The sequence below is a fragment of the Aspergillus caelatus genome (assembly GCF_009193585.1).
Source record: "Aspergillus caelatus strain CBS 763.97 unplaced genomic scaffold BDV27scaffold_390, whole genome shotgun sequence".
Taxonomy (NCBI): domain Eukaryota; kingdom Fungi; phylum Ascomycota; class Eurotiomycetes; order Eurotiales; family Aspergillaceae; genus Aspergillus; species Aspergillus caelatus.
The window spans coordinates 2,683-23,866 of NW_022475653.1; the positions used below are offsets into that span (position 1 = coordinate 2,683).

General features: G+C 48.8%; 7 protein-coding genes across 7 annotated transcripts; 5 read left to right on the top strand and 2 right to left on the bottom strand.

Moving 5' to 3' along the window:
• Nucleotides 1-474: 474 nt before the first annotated feature.
• Nucleotides 475-1,091, top strand: BDV27DRAFT_169969 (uncharacterized protein; the record flags this gene model as incomplete). Its single annotated transcript, XM_032075167.1, has 2 exons — nucleotides 475-738; nucleotides 807-1,091. 2 exons carry the CDS (start codon nucleotides 475-477, stop codon nucleotides 1,089-1,091), a joined length of 549 nt encoding a protein of 182 aa, XP_031920945.1.
• A 1,071-nt stretch (nucleotides 1,092-2,162) lies between these two features.
• BDV27DRAFT_164115 (uncharacterized protein) lies at nucleotides 2,163-2,522 on the top strand (the record flags this gene model as incomplete). The annotated part of the gene is made up of 1 exon (XM_032073649.1): nucleotides 2,163-2,522. The coding sequence occupies one exon, from the start codon at nucleotides 2,163-2,165 to the stop codon at nucleotides 2,520-2,522; it is 360 nt and encodes a 119-aa protein (XP_031920946.1).
• A 545-nt stretch (nucleotides 2,523-3,067) lies between these two features.
• BDV27DRAFT_138572 (MCM DNA helicase complex subunit MCM6) lies at nucleotides 3,068-6,487 on the bottom strand. The gene is made up of 4 exons (XM_032069270.1): nucleotides 4,719-6,487; nucleotides 4,530-4,665; nucleotides 3,482-4,468; nucleotides 3,068-3,420 (listed from the first exon to the last, which is right to left on the bottom strand). Exons 1-4 carry the CDS (start codon nucleotides 6,356-6,358, stop codon nucleotides 3,271-3,273), a joined length of 2,913 nt encoding a protein of 970 aa, XP_031920947.1. The 5' UTR covers nucleotides 6,359-6,487; the 3' UTR covers nucleotides 3,068-3,270.
• Nucleotides 6,488-7,018: 531 nt separating this feature from the next.
• On the top strand, nucleotides 7,019-9,242 carry BDV27DRAFT_78000 (uncharacterized protein). The gene is made up of 3 exons (XM_032077568.1): nucleotides 7,019-7,307; nucleotides 7,365-7,711; nucleotides 7,770-9,242. Exons 1-3 carry the CDS (start codon nucleotides 7,217-7,219, stop codon nucleotides 8,919-8,921), a joined length of 1,590 nt encoding a protein of 529 aa, XP_031920948.1. The 5' UTR covers nucleotides 7,019-7,216; the 3' UTR covers nucleotides 8,922-9,242.
• Nucleotides 9,243-11,687: 2,445 nt separating this feature from the next.
• Nucleotides 11,688-15,529, top strand: BDV27DRAFT_78009 (putative DUF221 domain protein). The gene is made up of 6 exons (XM_032077569.1): nucleotides 11,688-12,204; nucleotides 12,272-12,737; nucleotides 12,802-13,410; nucleotides 13,486-13,812; nucleotides 13,868-14,266; nucleotides 14,328-15,529. Exons 1-6 carry the CDS (start codon nucleotides 12,154-12,156, stop codon nucleotides 15,161-15,163), a joined length of 2,688 nt encoding a protein of 895 aa, XP_031920949.1. The 5' UTR covers nucleotides 11,688-12,153; the 3' UTR covers nucleotides 15,164-15,529.
• A 637-nt stretch (nucleotides 15,530-16,166) lies between these two features.
• On the bottom strand, nucleotides 16,167-18,018 carry BDV27DRAFT_78019 (Zn(II)2Cys6 transcription factor domain-containing protein). Its single transcript, XM_032077570.1, has 3 exons — nucleotides 17,705-18,018; nucleotides 17,580-17,646; nucleotides 16,167-17,519 (listed from the first exon to the last, which is right to left on the bottom strand). Exons 1-3 carry the CDS (start codon nucleotides 17,710-17,712, stop codon nucleotides 16,248-16,250), a joined length of 1,347 nt encoding a protein of 448 aa, XP_031920950.1. The 5' UTR covers nucleotides 17,713-18,018; the 3' UTR covers nucleotides 16,167-16,247.
• A 2,321-nt stretch (nucleotides 18,019-20,339) lies between these two features.
• On the top strand, nucleotides 20,340-21,170 carry BDV27DRAFT_138579 (uncharacterized protein). Its single transcript, XM_032069271.1, has one exon. It carries the CDS (start codon nucleotides 20,595-20,597, stop codon nucleotides 21,087-21,089), a length of 495 nt encoding a protein of 164 aa, XP_031920951.1. The 5' UTR covers nucleotides 20,340-20,594; the 3' UTR covers nucleotides 21,090-21,170.
• The last annotated feature ends 14 nt before the right edge of the window (nucleotides 21,171-21,184 follow it).

Sequence of the window (21,184 nt, forward strand, 5' to 3'; positions counted from 1 at the left end):
AAAGGCCACTAGGGCAATAAGCGAAGCTCTTTTAGGAAATTGGTATAGACTCTGCAGAAACGGACAATCCTCAGTGCCCCCGCATCGCAGTCAAATTCTGGTCCTGCAAGAACTGAGCCCTTCAAGGTAGTTCAATCGACCTCGGTCGAGGCCTTGTCTATAGTCCCAGTGAAGTTATATCCAGAGAGCTAACTCCGGCGGGACCGGATCTCAGCTTGTGCAGCCTTCTAATTGGAAGGTATTCCAGTATAAATCATGAAGTAAGCCCCCGGTGTATATTAGCCAATGCTGACAGATATCACCCACCCCGCTGTAGTCTCCGCTATGGTGGTTGCGGCTAGAATAGATCTATATGAAGAAGATAGTATAAAAGAAAGACATGTGCTGCTACTTCCCAGGGACAGCTTACGATCTGGCAGAGCAACAACCTCGAGAGCTCACCTCGTAACCTCTCCACGAAACATACCTCCCATCATGAAGTTAACAAGATACCTTTCTCTCCTCACTCTCGTGCTAACGGCAAATGCCGCGGACTGCACAGCGCCAAACCAGCAATGGTTTAGTGATGCCGCAGTGCAAATGATGTGGTCAATTCGGGCCTGGCTCTGTCCCAATGCGTGGTCGCAATCTATCACCGCCGGACCCGATGGCGGTTGGTGTGATGCGGGTGGCGGCGTCATCAGTGCCTATTGGGGATCCTGGACGATCTCTGGGATGCAATCTGAGCAACAATGTTGGGTATGTGACTCTACTCTCGATCGTGGATAATGATAACGCTGGATGTGGGCTTACAATTAAGGACATAGGATATTACTGAGCAAATCATCAACCAGTGCATGTGGTATGATTTTGCATCTACGAGCTATAACGGCGGAAGTTGGACCTATGGCAATATCTATGCTGGTGGTTGGTTCTGGGCTGATACAAGCAAAAGTTGCTCGCATGCGGTGAAAAGGGATCTGATGACCGAGAATGAGGGACATGTCAATTTCACTCTTGCAGATGGGAGCACCCAGACGGTAGACAGGCAGGTCTGGCTGGATTTTACTGCGGAAGGAACGACAATAGTGAGGGAGGAGACTTATGCTTGACTTTGATGGCTGGTAGCACAGCTGTGGACTAGGTGCAAAGGAGCGGGCACGATAGTAGAGTATTCAGTATGGAATCAGTATGCTGTTAATCTTATTGCTCGGATCTGTCTTTCTTGAATCATGCACGGCTTCAATATACAGTACATGCTACTAGTGTTCCGAAAACCAGCACTCTCGAAGTTGTGTATGTGATGATACAAAATAGTTTCGGTCATTTGGTTTAGTGCTTACCCTTTGGTTCTCTCATCGTCATAGCACCTATGGTAATAGTTCCTCTAACATCATATGGACTACGGACTACGTTAGCTATGTAGGAGCAACAACCTTGCAAGGTATCACTCATACCTACACTGCAGTAATTCCTGGATACAATCATTCTTTCAATCGATATTGTTTAATTTCCTCTTCTTGGATAAGAGATGTGTCGTCTATCAGAAGGAACAGGTCATAAGGCCGTGTATGCGAGCTAGGGAAATATATTAGAGAGTCCAGTCGTTGACGAATCGGCGCAGAAAGCAGTGACTCCCTTGATGTATTAGGAATGGTGTATATCATACCTAATGATGACCAAAGATTCATAATGATTTCCACAGGCTTGGATAAGGGCTAGATGACTTGGCATTGATTTCCTGTCCAACCAATCGATTACACTAGAGCTCTTTCAGTATAGTCTGCCACTCCTCCCAATATCTCATTGGTTATTACCCCTTTGTTAGAGTGAACAACAACTGCATCTCTTCCTTGAACTTGTCAGACGAATTTCCCTGCTTGGTACTAGGCGGCTTGGGTTAATCTATAAATTGTGAGAAGTCGGTAATTAAGATGCCCTGGTGTTCTTGGTTCTCATTCAGGCTTTCCTCGTATATATATTTAACCAGAACGCCCAATTCAGTCAGTACTCACACCAATCTTTCCAAGGATCGGGTTCACTCACCCACAAGTTTAGCCCTAATCCATCTCCGCTGCCTTCAAAAGATCTGTAACAACATCCTAGTAAGTTCTCAAACCCATACCGATAATGAATCCATGGGAACTACTAAATCAAAAATCCAAACAGATACGGCATCCAACATGAAGCTACCATCTCTCCTCAAGCTTGCAACGCTTGCAGGCCTCGCTTGCAGCTCCCTCCCCGTGAGCGCACTGACCATCGGAGAAGCGGTGGTGTTTCCGGGGTACCAGTGTGACTCCAATGGCCAAGTGCTCCAGTTTGATCTGAGTGCCAATCGACACGTATTCACCATCTCTGGATCGGGCGGGGCCGTCTTGAACTGGCTGAATCCTGGCTGTAACGTGTTTTTGTGCTTTGCCGGTTATGGGTGCGGGGATGGTCAATCGGGCATGCAGCAATTGAAGCCCAATACGTGCTTATTGTCGAAGGCAGGGGATGAGTGGAGAGTGTGGGATAAGATGCTTTTTGTTTGCGATTAGGATGGGGGAGTACTGGGCAGTGATGCATATGGGACATTAATGACGACGAAACATGGTATATAACACTTCTCAGTAGACATAGCCGGCCCTGTAATGTAGGTCAATGTGGTGGTCTGGATATTACAAAAGGTAAACAAGATCTTATGGATCTTTTCCATGCGATGTCACATATGGCGTAGGCCTACGACAGTAACACCCCTTGAAGAGCTTGGACACTTCTCTCACTCGACAAAAGATTGGGTTAGCAGTTGGGCTAACCTTGCACTTGAATATGATCAAGGAAATATTTATAGATCAGTCTATATCATTCAGTTATGCAGGATGTGAGTAACCTATAGAGGACCGTTCGGTAGTATGGAACCCACCTCTTTACCAAGGGTCATACGCTTCACCTACAAGGGCTCTGTGTGGATGAAATCGTAACGTTTCACACATCGGAATACAAGCTTAACGATTGTATCATCGCACCTATCGTATAATCCACATGCTCTTGAATATGAATACTACTGCTTATACAAAGTAATGGCAGAGTCATTGAATGTATTATTCAATCAGCGAACCCCTTGGAATAGTGAAAACACAGGCTGTTCGTTTGCACTGATTGTAATAAGTGTCCTCATACCGTACACGCCGAACCCATTAATCTAATCCGAGATATCCACAGAAATCCACATCTAACCCAAATGAACAATGCACAAGCACACCTCATAACTCGTGATCAGTATTACTCCGTCTTAAATGCTTATAATCATCTCCGCTTGCTATTAGGATCCGGGAGCATAATGTCATCAACCGCACAGTTGGGATGCAGAACGTAAACCGTGCGGTGGGAGACCTCTTGGTCACCATCGGCTGCATCAACCAGGCCTTCTCCTCGGATGGGCATGAGGATGTTGTCCTAAGATAAACCGTTAGTCATGCAAATCAACCAGGAAGGACTGCTGTATAGAGGCACAAACCTTAACCATCCTCTTCAAAACCTTGACTGCCAAACTGCGCTCTCGTTGCAGATCTTCCTCGTTCTCCAGCTCCGATTCAATCTGTTCCAAGTACCAGACAATGAGATCCTCCTCTTCTACCCCCTCGCCAGATGTAGACTCGTCCTCATTGACTCGGCGCACAACGAGGTTCAAAATCTTCATGTACTTATCGAATGTGATCTTAGTCCTTGTGCGCGATGGTGCTGGCTGTTCTTCCATGTCATCACGCATAGGGCTGTCGCCCTCTCGGTCACGTTCGCCGTCGCCCATTTCGTGATCCTCATCACGTCCTGCGGCGTTAACAGGTTCATCATCATCGACTTCGACATCATCCTTTTCAACCGTGACAATGCTCTGCCGGAGAAGATCATACGCTTCTTGCACGAATCTCGGTACGATCTCCTCCACGCAGTTAGCCTTGGCAACGGCTTCGGAAAGACGAACCAAAGACTCCAGCTGTCGCACAGTGATGCGGTATGAAGACCTGCCATTGCCGCCTTGGGAGTCATTAGAGCGGAGCTCCTTGTATTTCTCAACTAACAGGGCCTTGGCCTCATCAGTGAAGACCGGCCTGAATGTCCGGGCGAATCGAATGTAGCGCTGTAACTGCTCGGTACTCAGCTCTGGCTGAACGGCTTCGTCGCGGTTCATGTGTACATTGACGATATGGTCAGCCAAGTTGCGATCGACGGCTTCATTGGGTTCATCCCGAATCACGAAGAACAAATCGAATCTGCTCATGATGGGAGCACTGAAGTTGAGATTGGCTCGCAGAGTGGCCTTGGGGTTGTATCGTCCACCAATAGGATTAGCTGCAGCGAGGATAGATGCACGTGCGTTGAGAGTCGTATGAATTCCTGCCTTAGCAATCGAAATCGTCTGTTGTTCCATAGCTTCGTGGATAGCAACTTGGTCGCTGACGTCCATTTTGTCGAATTCGTCAATAGCACAAATGCCACCGCCGTTCTATATACCAAGGAGTCGTCAGCCGTGTTAGAGAAAGAGAAGGAGAGAAGGAAATGCCTACCGCGAGCATCAGAGCACCGGCTTCAATAGTGAATTCACCAGTCTCAGCATCCTTCACAACCGAAGCAGTCAAACCAGCAGCTGACGAGGCCTTTCCACTTGTGTAGACCGCGCGAGGGTGTAAAGAACAAATGTATCTAGATACACAGTGAGTTCCCCGTCCATGAAAAATAAGACCCTGAACACCTACTTTAAGAATTGACTTTTGCTTGTCGAGGGATCACCAACAATGCATACGTTGATATCACCACGGAGCTGCATGTTCTCCTGCGCTGTATATTTGCTGACTCCGCCAATTAGTTGTAGAAGCAATCCTTTTTTGATCTGACGGTGGCCATAAATCATAGGAGCGATGGAGTCCACAAGCCGAGAATAGATATAATCCGAGTGGACGAGTCCCTTTAGATCCTCAACTTCGTAAGGTGTTAAGGTGTGAAGAAACGCTTCCTGGGCCTTGTCTTCATTATCTTCAGGCTCTGTGAGTTGGTTGAGGGAAGCAAGAATATTATGAGACTGCCCATTCAATTGCTGATTGGTTTGCTGACCGGGTGTAGTCGTGTCTGGGGTGACCATACAGGCGAGGAAGGCAAGACGGTAGGTCAAATCCCTCGCACCAAGAGCCTTCAGACCAGTGAGCCCTCCGCCACCAACATCTCCGCTGCGGAATGCAGAGTCATCACGGACGGCCTCAGGTCGCACACCAGGCAGTCCAAGTTGACTGACGTCGGGGACAACGATCAAAGTGCCGGTGAAGATACACCGTTCGCCAGCCTTGGCACGATCGACCATCTCACCGCGAAGTATGACATCCATAGTACGGGGCATACTGCCAGTAGGGATCTCATGTGATGATTCCTGTAGTTTCACTTTTTGCCAATCAACAAAAGTGCTCTTGCCAATGTCTAGACGCCAACCAGAGCGGTTTCCGCAAGACTGGTTCGGGCATTCCGAAGGCTCCGTATACTTGAATGTTTGTTCAACATCGGGGCACACCGTCTTGCAGTTCTCACAAATAAAAGTACCCAGGGACAACTCCGGACGAATCTCAGACGTCCGTGTGACAGTGCCAGAGATGGAGAGCAATTTTCCGATCTGTGAGGTTCGGAGTTGGCGCAAACGGGAGACAAGGGGCAAATTATAAAAAGCGAGAGAGAACAATTTATCTGTCTGCTGGTGACGTGTCCGCTCTTGGACGTACTCTCCCATCTCATGTTTGTCGGATATACTAACACTTGAGTTGCCCCCCATCATCGACGTGCCAGCATCTGAGTTCACTTTATCAACTTTGCGATGGTGGGTATAGAAGTCGGGCTCATATTTCGCAATAAGATTGTGCAGCGCTTTGGTGAGGAATGGATGGAATCGATAGAATTGGTTGACAATGGCGTCCGCTAGAATCGGGTTGTCAAGTGATGTTAGGTGGGTGAAATCCACATAGAGTGTGGACAGTGAATGCTTGTTCATGCCATGGATTTGAGCAATGTAGTATTTGTCGCTGAGAATTTCCGAAGAAGGCGGCGGCGCAGACCAGGTAGGCTCCTCCCTATAAGTCTCAAGCAATTCCTCGAAAGCCTGCTGTACTTTCTCGCCCGCCACGTCGACCAAGGGAGGAGGAGCTTTCACATATGGATTTCGGCGGCGGGTCACGGTCGAATTCGATTCAACGACTTGATCGTCAGGGAATGCGTGCATATCGCTCATAGGGCCATTGCTCTCCGAGGGGGGATGTGGCCGAGAGCTGGGAAGTTGATCTGAGTGCAGACGATGGTCGCGAGAGCCGGCGTTCGAGTCTAGCTCGGATTGAAGGACGGCGTCAAAAAGGGACGACATGGTTGAGGGCAGCCAGATCAAGGCCGCTATACAGTCGGGTGGAGAGAGCTAATTAGATGTACCCCTTCTTGCGTGACAGGACGATAGTTCGTTGATCAATTGTGTAATTATGGGTGTGGGTGATAGGATTTTGGGGGGGGGGGGTATATTCAAGTTGCCCTGGCAGTGTGTGTGGATCGAAGAAGCAATAATAACTTTCTTTTTGAAGAAACGCGTAGGGAACGCGAACGCGTCGGATAATACTTATTGCATTCCGACGTGTAAAGTGGTTTTCCAGAGTGCTTATCTCATCCATTTCCCATTTTGGACAGTCCATGAGTCAGTATCCTCAGACTAGCCGATTCAGGAGAAAGGTCTTCATGCCGGTTGGCCAAGGAGGAAACGGATCCTTGCCAAGCCAGTGGCCGACAGCGGCTAGGTCCAGGACTCTCTGAAGTATTTTCTTTCCCCTACCAATGAGAAACTGCCAGGGTGCTTATATAGGAGGGTCCAAGCTTCTCATGGCCAATGGAAAATGGTTCTAGATATCTAACTTTCGGGGCTGCACCAACGAGACTTTGTGCTCATTACCGACCCCACTGACTTCTCATCCCTAATAAGAACCGTAATGGGATGCCGGGGTCATCCTACGCCGCACGTTGATAAGCATGACTATGACTGATTTCTTCGGCGCATCTCGATCGTCAATCATCCTTCTCTTCCCCGACCGCACCTTTGCAATGAACTCCTCCGACAAATTGGGTCATTCTATGGGGGTATTCTGGTAAAGCTCTTGTCCGGTATGCACCTCTAAGGAGGTTTTAGCTTTTGTCCCGTCAGTCAGATTGCCAGAGTCCACTGCCACTAGGGCGGCTCGCAATGTCTGTGGGCACTCCCCCTTTGGTTAATTTGGCACATTCCGATCCAAACTCAGCGCCGCAAGACATCTCTCCCGGTACAGAACAACAAGGTTGGCGCTTTGATCCGAGTTCCTATTTCCTTTCCTTCGCTCACGAGGCTGATCAAGGTTTCGCAACAGCGACTCCACAAAATGCCAGTCCACATCCAGTGAGGGTCAAAAGGCGGAGGCACCAGCCCGCGTCGGAAGACCCATCCAAGAACCAAGTTTTCTATTTTGTCGATTCAAACTCTTCTTCCCGAGAAAAGCGAGCTCATGTTATGCGCCATCATGTTCAGGAGAAACGGAAACAACTAAAACACACGCATCCTCGAAGCGACTCTGACAAGAGAGTTCATCGCCCTCTCCGCTACCTATCTTGGCAGCAAAAGAAGTTGTTACTAAATGGCGATGACAACGAAGTCATTGAATATAAGCGATCGGAGGATGAGATTACCCCTAAAGACTTCTCCACAGTAGGTCATTGGAGGTTCAACTCAACCGATGCTTTACTGACACCCAGGGCCGCTTCAGATGCCCGTCGGACCCCAAATACCTGCACCTGCTTCCTACTCAGTTTCGCCCGTCACCCTACTCGACGCCTCCGGAAAAGATCCTTTCGATAGCTTGCCGGTAACATGCACGAGAGAGGATTTCATATTGATGGACTGTTGGACAAACAGATTGACATACTGGTCAGGCGAGCCTAGACTCATCAAAGACCAAGTCTTCCGGGCGGTCCTGAATCATCCCCTGCCGTTTCAGTCGGTTGTCCTTGCATATTGCGCTCGTTGGAGGGCACAGGCATACGGTTTCAAGTGGAGCCCTGAAGTAGAACAGCACTTAGGGAGAGCAACAAACGGCATTGAACAGGTGATGAAGGGCGGCATGGAGATCGACACTGACAGCCTAGCGATGGCCTTGACGGGGATGGCAATACAAGAAGAAAGATTTGGCAGCAAGCAGCATGCCAGAGGATACGTAGACCAGGCTGTCCAGATCCTTCGTTCCAGGTCGGGATCTAATCGTGTTGCCGAAGCATTCTTGCATTATGTGCAATTTATGTTGATGCCACTTCATCCAGCAGTTCCCGAAGACGGCCAGAAATGGCTGGTCACATTCCTTCGAGGAGCAGAAGAATTAATGCTAGAACACAGTACCGATGCGTATTTGTCATCTGTTCCCCAGCGTCGCTCTGCGTTTCAAATGGACAGTCCTTTGTTCCCATTGCTATCCAGCGGACCTCGTCCTTCCCAAGTTCCGCATCAGTCACGCATATACATTATAACGAAGACTGCGCCGACCCAGGAGCTCACCCGTACTGCGGCCCTCATATACATTACAGCCGCCCTCTGGGATTTCCAGGGTTCTCCCAGCAAGACCGGCCGGTTTCTCGACCATATAAGTGCGACTGTGAAAGATCGTGAACTCGACAGGTTTCCCGCATGTGAGTCCTTCGTGTGGCTCCTCCTACTCGAAGGATATGAGGCCGACCTACAGGAACCCGAGAGAAGCTGGTCCACGAACGAGCTGTTGAAATTGTATAAACAGCTTCGGCCAGAACTCCAGTTCCTTTTCAGTGAGATCCTCCTCAGTCTCCTGATGCTTACTCCACCGATCCGGGGGATCGATGTATTTGAAAGAGAATTGTACAGCTCTATGCCAGAGGTCCAGGAAGAACCCTGAGCTACGCCCAAACCGGGTCACTGTTTTCTTCATGTACATGTACTCTTTTGACCACCTCTCAGGACGCGACAACACTTCGACGGTTTGCAGGCAGCCGTGCGCCCATCTCATCTAAGCCTTTGATTCTTGGATTAAACTTCTTGTATATACTACAACTGATACAGGGACAGGTGCCCAGCCAACACTTTCCCTCGGTACGGCTTCCCAATCCCGTGTACCTAATAACTATGGGACGTGTATCACCTCACGCACACCGACCAGAGACAGTACGAACTAGACTTCGTCTCGCAAGAGATAGGAAACAGCGGAGGGGTGTTTTTTTTTTTTTTTTTTTTATGTATATTATGCTTACTCTCGTTAAAGGCTATACCATGCTTTCTGGAAAGAAGCTTCCTGGGTTCGGGTACGAAGGGCCGAGGCAGTAACTGCAGAGACATCTATTGTGACCAGCCCGTCCTCTTAGTATGGAGAGACCAAATGCCATCATACTACTCAAGATACTCGTAGATGTTTAAGAGGTACATTAGAGAAGCTCTGGCCCCCCGATAGTAATAAATGTACAGGCCCCATCTCTGGGAGCATTTGCTACCCTAATGGCCTAAATTCGAAGAGGAAATATATTTATATAGATATATATATATATATCTTCAGCCAATCGGAATACAGTTATCCCATTCATCTCATTGCAAATCTCAGCAGACATCATTGACATGATACTAGTATCCATCCCACCTTTCCTCCGTGTGCAGCAGTTTCTCGCCTTCCCCTACAACTCGACTCCATAGGCCAGGTCACCTTTTTGCGTATTTCATGAGCCTTACTCTGTACTGAGCCCAGTAACTAGGCAATGAAAGAGAGCCACTAACTCTAACCAATTTACTACCTGACTCTCTTACCTTCTATAGAAGGCAACGACTGATGTCCAACAAATCAAAGTAGTATACCAACTCCTCTTCAAACCCTAGGAACCGTCTATACCCCTGCAATCACAACCAAAACTACTTCCAAGATCTCCAATCCAAGATGATATCACGATGATCGACCTACAACGAAACCATACGGAAACCGGTGTGGCTGGGGCAGATGACGTTTCAAACGCAACCCTCAGAAGCATACCTGGCTGGATGTGTGGCTTGACCGATTGGTACCGCATCAAGCGAGCCAAGATCGGTCTATCCGAGAAACAATGCCAGATAAGGCAGTGGAGCCACGATAGGTCACACGGCAAGGCCATGAGCGTGAAGGCATCAGCGGTAGCATGGGCCGCGGTGTGGACCTGTTCATTGTCGTTACTGGGTAGCGAGCAAAATTGTACCCATAAGGCATTCGTGGTTCGCGCTAGGGATGGCTTAGATGAACAAATTTTTAGGGGTGATGATGCCGTGATAGGGCTGCAAGGTTCGTGAGACTCTGGGCTCAATTGTTTCTCTGGATGTCACATCTTGAAGACTGGTTGATCGTTCTGATTAAGCTATTGGTACTTCGTATTGATGGTCGTATTCCTAAGGACGGAGATACTCGGTCGGGAAGGATGACTTCATGTTGGGTTGATAGGGTTTGATTGTGTGGCTGGTGTAGAGAGGACACGGGAAGGTGCCGATCAGCACAGGTTTGATTGGATCTGCGCAGCTTAGACCAGTGGCAAAAGTTTGACAGACGCAAACAGGCAGCAGCACTAGCCACACCATCATAGATTTTTCGAGTTATATTACACAAGATTACACCAGTGTTCTGAGTCCATACAGCATAGCTTGAGGAAGCGGTTCAGGAAAAAGAATCCCCAAGAGATTATAGGGTAAGGCGTTGGCAGGATTGAAGCGATACGAGATTCACCTGATGGGTGTGTTTCAAAATGTTTTCACGGTAGTACTGGATAATTTACAGTAACATACCATGGGACAAGGGCCTCCTTAAGGTGGTGCTGAGAGGCAGCGGTACCAGTACGGTAAGGTACAGGAACAGGTTGCCGTTCCTAGGTACCGGGTACATGGCTACGTAAGGTCGGCCCTCCTGTAGTTGAGGTACCCATGGATGTACTTTGGGGTAATGAACTGTACCTGGGATCCTGAGTCAGGAGGGGTTGCCACAATATTATAGCTTGAAGAGACTGAGAAACGGTAAACATTCCGGGAAAGCAAGAATAATTACAGAGAGTTTTGCTTTGACGCTAAAAAAGGATCTATTGAGCCAACTCATCCACTTCATAACCCAAAAAACGTTAGTCTAGCTGTTCTTATCTGGTGTTGGAAATTTCAATGGTTCCAATTCTGGTCAAATTTCATCTTCTGCATCGTTTGATTGCTGCTATGTATAACCTGTCTATTATACATTGACGTTATTCTTCCCCACCACAGATCAAATGGAGTTGATATATATATATTTTTTTTCCTTTCCTCTTCTTTTGACTCCCACAATCATGCATGAGAGGAAAATATGATGGCTAAACAATTTGTTGCGGCACCATCAAATGAGAAACATTAGTAAAACCCACAAAGAGTTCTTAGTGTAAAATTATTTAATTTTAAATTAGCGCTATGAGTTGATCAGTTACTCATGATCAGTTGAAGTTCGCACGATCGCATCTCCGATCCATGTTTCACTCGTCACAGGTTATGGTGCTGACTGGCTCTGGTGGTGCATTGGTCCCACGACTCTTGTCACTAGTTTACCAACGATCCCAGTAAACTCCGCGTCCAAAGGTACAAAAGCATTTTCAGCTCGGGGCATCTACGTAAGTGTCTCCTCCCTCCCGAAGAACCACCCGATTGATTTTCTCATTCTTGGGAGTCCAATCGGCATGTCCTTCTTCTCTTTGACTTTTCCTGACGAAGGATCACCGTAACCAGGAAAGGAAAAGAAAACAAGAAAAATAAAAAGAAAAATAAAAAATCAAATCAGCCCCTCCCTGAAGCTTCCATTCCCTTGGTTCTCTTGTATCATTCTTTTCTAATCTCCCTATTCTCCTGTTGGGCTGAGGTCTAAACACTGCTCTCTTCCCTCTTTTCTTTCGCTTATCTCTTCTAGACATTTTCCACCTTTTTATTTTTATTTGATTGACCTCCCCAAAATCCTCATTCCATCTCGATTCGCATACCGACGATTGAATCATCCCTCCTTTGATTGCGGCCAAAACCCGCAGCGAGTTTCTTATCGCATACCCCCCTAAATAAACATCAATTTTGGAGCGCTTCGACGAGGGCAGCATTGGAACAAGAAACTATACCCAGCCGCAATGGCATTCTCCGATGTTGGCCTGAGGGGCCTCCATCACCTCGTCCGACGGGTGAGTTGCGACCGCTTAACCACCGATTTTATCGGCTCTGGGCTTGGGCACATCTAACAATATGCAGGACAGTGATAACCCAGCCGACACTCCGCCCACGGCATCGGCACTCGTCACTACTCTTGTGCCGGCTTTGGTGTCAGCCGGAGCGATGGTTCTGATCTTCCTAATCCTTCGTCGCAGTCAGCGCCGGATGTATATGCCACGAACCTACCTAGGAGTCTTGAAGCCGTGGGAGCGTACACCTCCCACCTCTACTACCCCATGGGGTTGGATCATTGACATGTACAAATTGCCCGATGAATATGTGCTGCAACACCATTCGATGGACGCTTACCTTCTCATTCGCTTCCTTAAATTGGTATCCATGATATGCTTCGTGGGCGCGTGCATAACGTTCCCTATCTTGTTTCCCATCAATGCAACCGGAGGGGGAACTAATGTGCAATTGAATATTCTGAGCATGTCCAACGTTCAAGAAAGCAAGTACGAGCGTTACTTCGCCCACGCCTTTGTTGCATGGCTCTACCTCGGTAAGTTTATGGTGAACTTTTCCAAGTACCCATGGTCATTGGTCTTACATATCGCTCTTTCAAGGATTTGTCATGTATACCATTACACGTGAGAGTATCTTTTACATCAATTTGCGCCACGCCTACGCCCTTTCCCCAGCCTACGCCAGCCGGCTTTCGTCTCGGACCGTGCTATTCACAGCTGTTACTGAGGACTATCTCAACCGTGACAAGATTCGCAAAATGTTCGGTACTGACAAAGTGAAGAATGTCTGGGTTACTACCGATACGTCCGAATTGGACGACAAAGTAAAAGAACGTGATGATGCTGCCATGAAGCTCGAGGCCGCGGAAACGAAGCTCATTACTCTCGCGAACAAGGCACGCCTCAAGGCCATGAAGAAACAGGGCTATGTTGAAGAAGGCCCCCCGACCCCCAGCGAAGAACCCAGTGATGAGTCGGGCTCAGTTGCGGCCCGCTGGGTGAAACCGTCCGAGAGGCCCACACACCGACTCAAATTACTCATTGGAAAGAAGGTTGATACGATCAATTGGGCCCGATCCGAAATTGAGCGCCTAAATCCCGAGATCGAGGAGCTGCAAGCCAAGCACCGAGCTGGCGACGCAAAGTTGGTTTCGTCGGTTTTTGTCGAATTCTATCATCAGGCGGATGCTCAATCTGCCTACCAGTCTGGTACGTTTGTTTGCTGTGCTCCATTTGATATCCGGCATGATGGTGTCACAAGGTTGGTCTAACGTGCGATTACAGTGGCTCACAATCTTCCTCTTCACATGGCACCGCGTTACATTGGCCTGGAACCCACTCAGGTTATCTGGTCTAACCTTCGTATTCGGTGGTGGGAACGCGTTATTCGGTACTTCGCAACTATCGCCTTCGTTGTCGCTCTCATCATCTTTTGGGCAATTCCCACGGCTGTGGTGGGTTCCATCTCGAACATCACTTTCTTGACTGAGAAGGTCCCTTTTCTTCGCTTTATCAACGATGTCCCAAGCTGGATCCGAGGTGTCATCACTGGCCTTCTCCCCACTATTATGCAGTCCGTGCTCATGGCTTTGTTGCCGATTATACTGCGATGTAAGTTGATTTCACAAGGGGTTCGTTTCTGAATGGTCACTCATTGTTTTTCTAGTGATGGCCAAGCTTGGTGGTGCGCCGACCGCCGCGGCTGTTGAGCTGACTACCCAGAACTTCTACTTCACGTTCCAAGTCATCCAAACATTCTTGGTTGTCACTGTTACGTCTTCCGCTTCTAGTGTGGTCTCGGATATTATCAATAATCCTACATCTGCTGCGTCGCTCCTAGCTGAGAAGATCCCGCAAGCTTCCAACTTCTACATCTCTTATATCATCTTGCAGGGGTTGTCGTTCAGTGCTGGTGCGCTTCTTCAGATTTCCGGTCTAATCCTGGGCAAGGTCCTAGGCACTTTGTTGGACAATACCCCCCGTAAGATGTTCACTCGTTGGTCCTCCCTAGCTGGTCTAGGCTGGGGAACGGTATACCCTGCGTTCACCTTCCTGGTAGTAGTTGGTAAGTTCTCTGTTCACGTTTTTGACATGGAATGCGGCTAATTGCTCCTGCTTGTGGATAGCCATCACCTACTCTTGTATCGCTCCCTTGGTTCTCGGGTTCGCGACCATTGGTCTGTACCTTTTCTACTTCGCTTACCGGTACAACATGCTGTATGTGTCCAATGCGGACATTGACACTCAGGGCAAAGCCTACACACGCGCCCTGCAGCACATCACCGTTGGCTGCTACCTGCTTAATGTTTGTCTCATTGGTCTCTTCGCTATTGCAACCGGTGCTCGTCGAATTGCCCTCGGTCCTCTCATCCTCATGATCATTTCTCTTATTGTCATGGTCATCTACCATGTTTCTCTGAACCAGGCGCTGGATCCTCTCATCAACTTCATCCCTAAGAACCTGGAATCGGAGGAGGAGGCTCTTCTTATTCAAGAGAAGGGCGAGCTTGCTCCATCTGCCGGCGAGCACTCAGATGACGCCGGCGCCAGTGGCCCTGGAAAGGAGGGCATTGACAATGGCGTGACCAACGTTGATTCGGCTGAAAAGGGCTTAACCGGACCAGCTCCGGAGCCGAAGGTCAACTTCCTGACCAAGTGGTTGCGCCCGGACAAGTACGATGGCTACACCCAGCTGCGGCGTTTTGTCCCCAACGCCTCGGCTATCACCACCTATACCCCCGAAGTTGAACGCGACGCATATTTCCACCCTTCCATCACCTCCCAGCCTCCTCTCCTTTGGATTCCTCGTGATGAAATCGGCGTGAGTAAGCAGGAAATCAAGCATACCTCGCGGGTGATCGCCATCACCGATGAGGATGCATGGTTGGACGAGAAGAACAAGATTCACTGGGACATGGACAAGGGTGTTCCGCCTATCTACGAAGAGAAGATCTACTACTAGTCACTCATTTGAACTCTGACCCATGTTCTGCCGAATCGGAACATGTCTTGGAAAGAATGTTTTGCTTTCTGTTTGATACCCACGTGGCCGTTGCTGGTCTCTTTAGCAGCAACCCTGAGATATTATGGTCCTGACTGGTCTGTTAATACTTAATTTATATATGAGCTGCGATTACGATGGACGCTTTGACAGGATCTGTGATGTTGATTAGTTGATTGATGTCTTGAATATGATCTGTGGTTCGCTTTATTCCTAGCAGTGACTTTCGCCGCTTAATCCAGGACCTAGTTCCCTTTAGAAGTTGTAGAGCTTGAATAATAAAGTCTCTTCAAACTTCTGAGATGGAGTGCACACTTGGACAAATACGATTAGGCCGCGATCAATAGATTTCCTCTTAGTTATTATTCGATGTCAGTTGAATGGTCTCGTGATATATTTTTTTCTCCGGAGTAGAACCATGCCTCCACCACATAATCTACCTTCACTGTTACTCCATGCCCACTCTTTATACCCCGCATTATTGCAACGAACCCCTTACAGTAACCCGATACAAATACAAAACCAAAATACCCCATACGGGGTACACAATCCTATGTCTAACAAGATTGAGACCAATATCATATCCCGATTAAAGGACGACAAGGCAATCCAAGCACACGACTCCGTTCTCGGAGGCCGAATAAACCAAACCATTCAGTTGGGTTGGATTGATTGGTGAGAGTACACGGGTTTTACTTCATTGAGTGAGCTTTACGATGGGTAGAATTTGTTCGTGGATGAGACTAAAGAAACCTTGTCTGGTATGTATACTAAAAAGAAGGTTTTATATAACAGGGCTAGAGCAATCTCATATTCTTACTGCGCTCAATTTGAACTTAGATAGAATCAGGAAAGAAACAACAACGACAATGCATGAGTGGTGACGTGTATCCTCGACACCACCTATATGAGATTATTCCTCCAGGGTATACGAATTAGGACTTTTGAACCAGCTGTCTGTGAGAACCAATTCCAATCACCTTCAGTTTGTGCGTTATTAATCGATATAGAAGATTATTATAGAAAAGAGGGGGAAGAAGAAAGGTCATGCCGCGCTTGCCTCCAATGCACTCGTTAATTGGTCCAAATGCTGCTTCATCTCCTCACATAACCGTTCGTGTCGACCATGGGCATAGGAGAACTTTTCCCGACACAAAGCATCCATCAACCTGGACAGACACACCCCCGCGCGCTTCAGCTCCCTGAGGAAAATGCCCTCACAGATAGCCTTTTGCTCGACGAAGTCGATCTCGAACACGCCGAAGCGGATCAGACGCTCCGCATAGCCTATGGACTGGTGTGCTTCAGACCGCAGGGTGAAGTCGCGGTATCCGAAGCTGAAGAGGGTGATGATTTTGCTCAGAGCAACTGTGAACAGCAGGTGGCCGTCGTACATCTGCTCGAAACTCAGGCACTCGGTCAGCTGCAGGAGAGTCGTCAGATATTGCTGGTTGGCAGCTAGGACGGCATCGAGCGTATGGTTCTCCTTTGTGCGCTGTCGGCCCATGAGGAGCGTCTGTTCGATGTTGTGCAGCAACTGTAAGTATACTGTGTAGCTCGTTTCGGGACCCATATTTTCCAGAGCGCCGACCCGGTAAACTCCTTCGTCGGCTAGGTACTCTGGTGGAGTTGCCGGCTGCCGGATCGAAGCCGTGCAAGATCGGCTGGGGTCGCAGCTGCCGTTGGCGACGTTCGTCTCTATCTCCCAGTCGTGGCTGAGGCGACGGTCGAGACTCAGGGAGCCTCTACTCGCTGACATTTCTAGTCCCGGTGTTGGGAGACTATTGGCGCTGAGGGGCTCCAGGTCGGAGGTCCAGCAGAAGTTGCCTGGTTCTTGGAGGCCGAGGTCCATATTAGGACCCAGGGGACGAGATATATTGTGTGTTGAAGTGGGCACCGTGACTGCGAGGGAGAGACCGTCCGGTGTATAGTTATCACCTGGGTAAAATAGCATGCTGCTCGAATAATCGTGCACCACCAACGGGGTGATTATGGGATCTACAGCGAAGTGGGACGGGGCACGGCGCGCCGAAGGAGTCACCCCTGAGCCCCCTTCATCCTTGATAGCGTGTGCAAATGGCTGAAAGGATGGAATTGCTTCATTTGTGGACTCCAGGCGTGAGGGCGACGTGAGCGATGCGGATGATGGGGGAGCGGTAACGGCAGAAGCAGCGGCGGCTGCAGCAGCAGCTGCTGCTGCACGGTTGGCTTTGCTTCGTTTCCCAGGCACCTTCCCGATCCTCGAGATTGAGAAGATACAGTCCAAGCCAAGATTAGCGCAGCGTTGACAGCCGGTTTTCTCTCCTGAGCAGCGGACCTACGGACGAGAGTTATATCCCATGTTTCTATACAATTATATCTGGGCTTTCCCGCTTACCTTAGCGGAATGACACTCATTGCAGGCAGCACGAAGCTTGGGTGGCCTCTTGGAGATGGTACGGGCACTAGGAGGAGGTGTCAGATTATTTGATAGGCAGAAACTGACTATGGGGCAGTACTCACGATGACATGGTTAAGATGGCCTTCGTATAGCATGGACAGAGCACGAAGCGAAGGCAAGCTAGGGCCAATAATTCAGGCAGGAGGCACAGTGGTCGTGAGGTTGGAAGTGACGATAGGTGTACCAGAGCCGGAGGTATCTGAAGCTGCCTATGTATCTCTGTGATGTATAGGCGAGGCTGACACTCATCACCTTAGGCCTCAGTCTTCTATAGACCGGTAGGGTCCCCGGGCCACGCAACACCAATCCAAGGCCATTAGGGATGAGATAGACCAACGAGAGGAAGGCGTTAATCTATAAAGAAAAATGAAAAGACCAATACAGAGAGTCAGTCCATACCTTAGTGACCAAATGAGCCATACAACGATTTTACAGCGGTAGATCCGCCTCTGCCATTGGATAAAAATAGCAGGGGCCACATAGTCCGTTGAGGAGTGACTACCTGGAACGACGCATCTTATGCTGGGTTTCAAATTGCACCGATCCGGCTCTGTGGTTCGCCTTGAGCTTGCGAGGGTCTATCTTTCCCTTGTGAACAGCTAAATCAAGAGAAAGTCTAGATTCAGGGTAACTGGTACCCAGGTAAGTATCTGCCTGGCCTTGATAGCTCACCTAATTAAAGGCTACTGGCGCGAGCTCAGTCCTCTGTCCGGGCACGTCGGCAGGAATCTCTGATGTTTCACGATATGCTGTACAACCATCGCGGCTCCGTAAGTGGAGGATTGACAATGCAGCGTGACCTGCCAGCTTAGGCAGGGTGCAGGACAAAGGACTCGAGCGAAACAGGAGGATTCAGTATCAACGTGACACGCTGCTGCCATTCCACCAGCATGGCTTCACTGGTCGAGCATCGCAGGCGAGCTGTCCAATGACAAACGGTCCACAACCCGGTCAAATGCACTGACCACGACCAGGATAGCCATTCTTACTAAATGGCTTGCGATCACGACCACTGCTCCTGCCATATACAGCCACTATCGATCCTGTTCAGTGTGCATGCAGCCTCACCGGGAAACCACCTAGGCGCCTGCGACCCTCATAACGGTCTTTCTGGCCGGTTTTGTATATCTCTGTCGTGTCGCGTCGTCGATAGAACTGTGCCATCAAGACACAGAGCTCGAGTCCAAAGCGCTGACTAGCCCTAGACAGTCTGGAGATAAGATCGTCACCTATGGCCCATTGTTCCCTTCCCATCCCTGATCCGATCTCGACCCATCCTCCGATAGATCCGGCGTAGCTCCCCGCACGTCGTACTCGGATGTCATTTCCACGTATGTGAGTCGTTGCTACGGGGCGCCGCCTGGGTGGCTGGGCTACAAGGAGCCCGGGTCAGCCATGTATAGCAGGGCGTACGCTCCCGACTCTGGAATAAACCATCTCGTAATGAGATAGATGGTGTCGTGGTGCCGTGGTGTCGTGAGAGCACTACATATATAAGCCGTGTCAGTTTCTCCTATCAGGATTTCATTATCAGACACGAAACACACTCGCTCAGTTACAAATCCCCACCAAAAGTATAAAATGACGTGTATCTCCAACCCACGATTACTTTATCAGTACCGACCCCCATCAAAGCCCCCCATAAGCACAGAATGACTCTCACCCTAAGCACAATAAAACCGTTACCTAGCCCTACACAGTGCAACCCAACCAACCCCTGGCTAACCCAAGCCCGCCTTAATACCTATACCTCACACATTAGAAGACAAGGGACCGTTACCTTTTCCTCTCAGGACAAGAGACCCTGAGCAAGCCAAAGCGGGGTACAACGAGATCAAGACCACCCGTTCCACGTCCCTTCCGTTCAGGACCAATTCCGAAACCGACCATATCACTATACCCACAGGAGGCGATCCGACCCCAGCAAAGCCACGGTAATACGACGGCTGCAATTGGCCCAACGGGTGAATTCATTTTCTGCCGTGCAGCCATGGATCCGGTTTTTTTATTTTTTATTTTTTTTTTAATTTTCCCTGAGTTGTTGTTGATTCGATTCTGGCATTGTAGTGGTTTTACCGTGAGGAGTCAGAATTCAAGGACTTTGATGTAGTATACTTATTAGAGTTGTACCATATGTTCAGTTACGTAGGCAAGAAAGTCTACTTCACAGACCCCTTAAAATGAAATGAGAAATCAAACTTTCTCCTCAAAACATGTCCAAAACTCAATCAATATCTGAACGAATCAAGCATACTGTAGCAAAATAGCATTCCACAAGCCTTTTCATCTCTCTCCCCAACCCCAAAATTCAGACTCACTAACCCAAAGGGAAAGGAAAAAGAAAAAACCCTCACCAAATGACCAGCATCACAAAACACCTTAAAAAAATGAAAAAAAGATCACAAGCCCCCTTGAAATTCCTCTCCTCCCCAAAAACCCCTCCTCAACAATGACGGCGTTTGCATCATAACATACGATCTACCCGATGATCGCCTAGGTCACGGGCCCCCTGATTGGCTCACACCGCACCCAAATTAGGGTTTCCGTGGCCTGATCCCAGGTCACAGGACCGGGATCGCCACACCGGATGATCGCGTTCCTGGAGTCAACTTTCGTCACTGTATGGGTTGGGGGAATAGGTGATGGATTGGGGGGGGGTGGAAGGGGGTTTGGGTTCATAAAATGGGTTGTGTCGGGGTTGGGGTTGGGTGTTTTTGTTCTAATACATAACTATTCTTTTGAGCAGTTACAACTTACTTCTACATTCGTCTGCTTCTATATCTACTACTATACTTACCTACCATACGATTACCGATCAAAGAATTATTCATTCGGTGGTCGAATAACTACAATACATACATACATACATACATACATCCATATCAACGACTACATCTACAACTACAACTCTACTCAAGTGATAAAAGGGGTAGAAGAAAAAAAAGGAGCAAAATGAGCTTCACAAAAAACCTAACTCGAGCCCTAAACACCACCCCGCTACGACAACAACGCAGCACAACCAACCTAACCTATGCCACGCATGAGCCCCTCGAATACCAACTCAGCAGACTCTCATTATCCAAAATCAAGCAGGAGTCTGCCCGGCCAGAGCCTGACCTGCGTCATGTCGTCGGGTATGCGTCGGTGAATCGCGCCGCGGGGGATAAGATGTATCAGAACCTGGTGCGGGGGGTGGAGCTGCTACGGACGGAGAGGAGGGCGAAGTATGGTGTTGGGAGGAGTAAACTTTCTTCGTCTTCCTCTTCTAATGCTTCTTCCGGGGTGAGGGGGAATGGAGCTGGGATTGGGGCTAAGGATGGGGGATTGGGGGTTCTTTGGAGAGAAGAGGAGGTGGTGGAGACGAGGTGTGTTGGGGAGGGCGAGTTGGAGGGTAGGGGACGGCGAAGGAGGAGAAGCTCGAAGAGGTTGAGAGAGGAGCGGGTCTAGCGGCTCTGAGGATAGGATGACTATGAGTTATGATGTTATGGTTGGTGTTTCTTTCTTTCAAATTGTGTGCTTTAAGGGCTTTTCTGTGTTTTTTT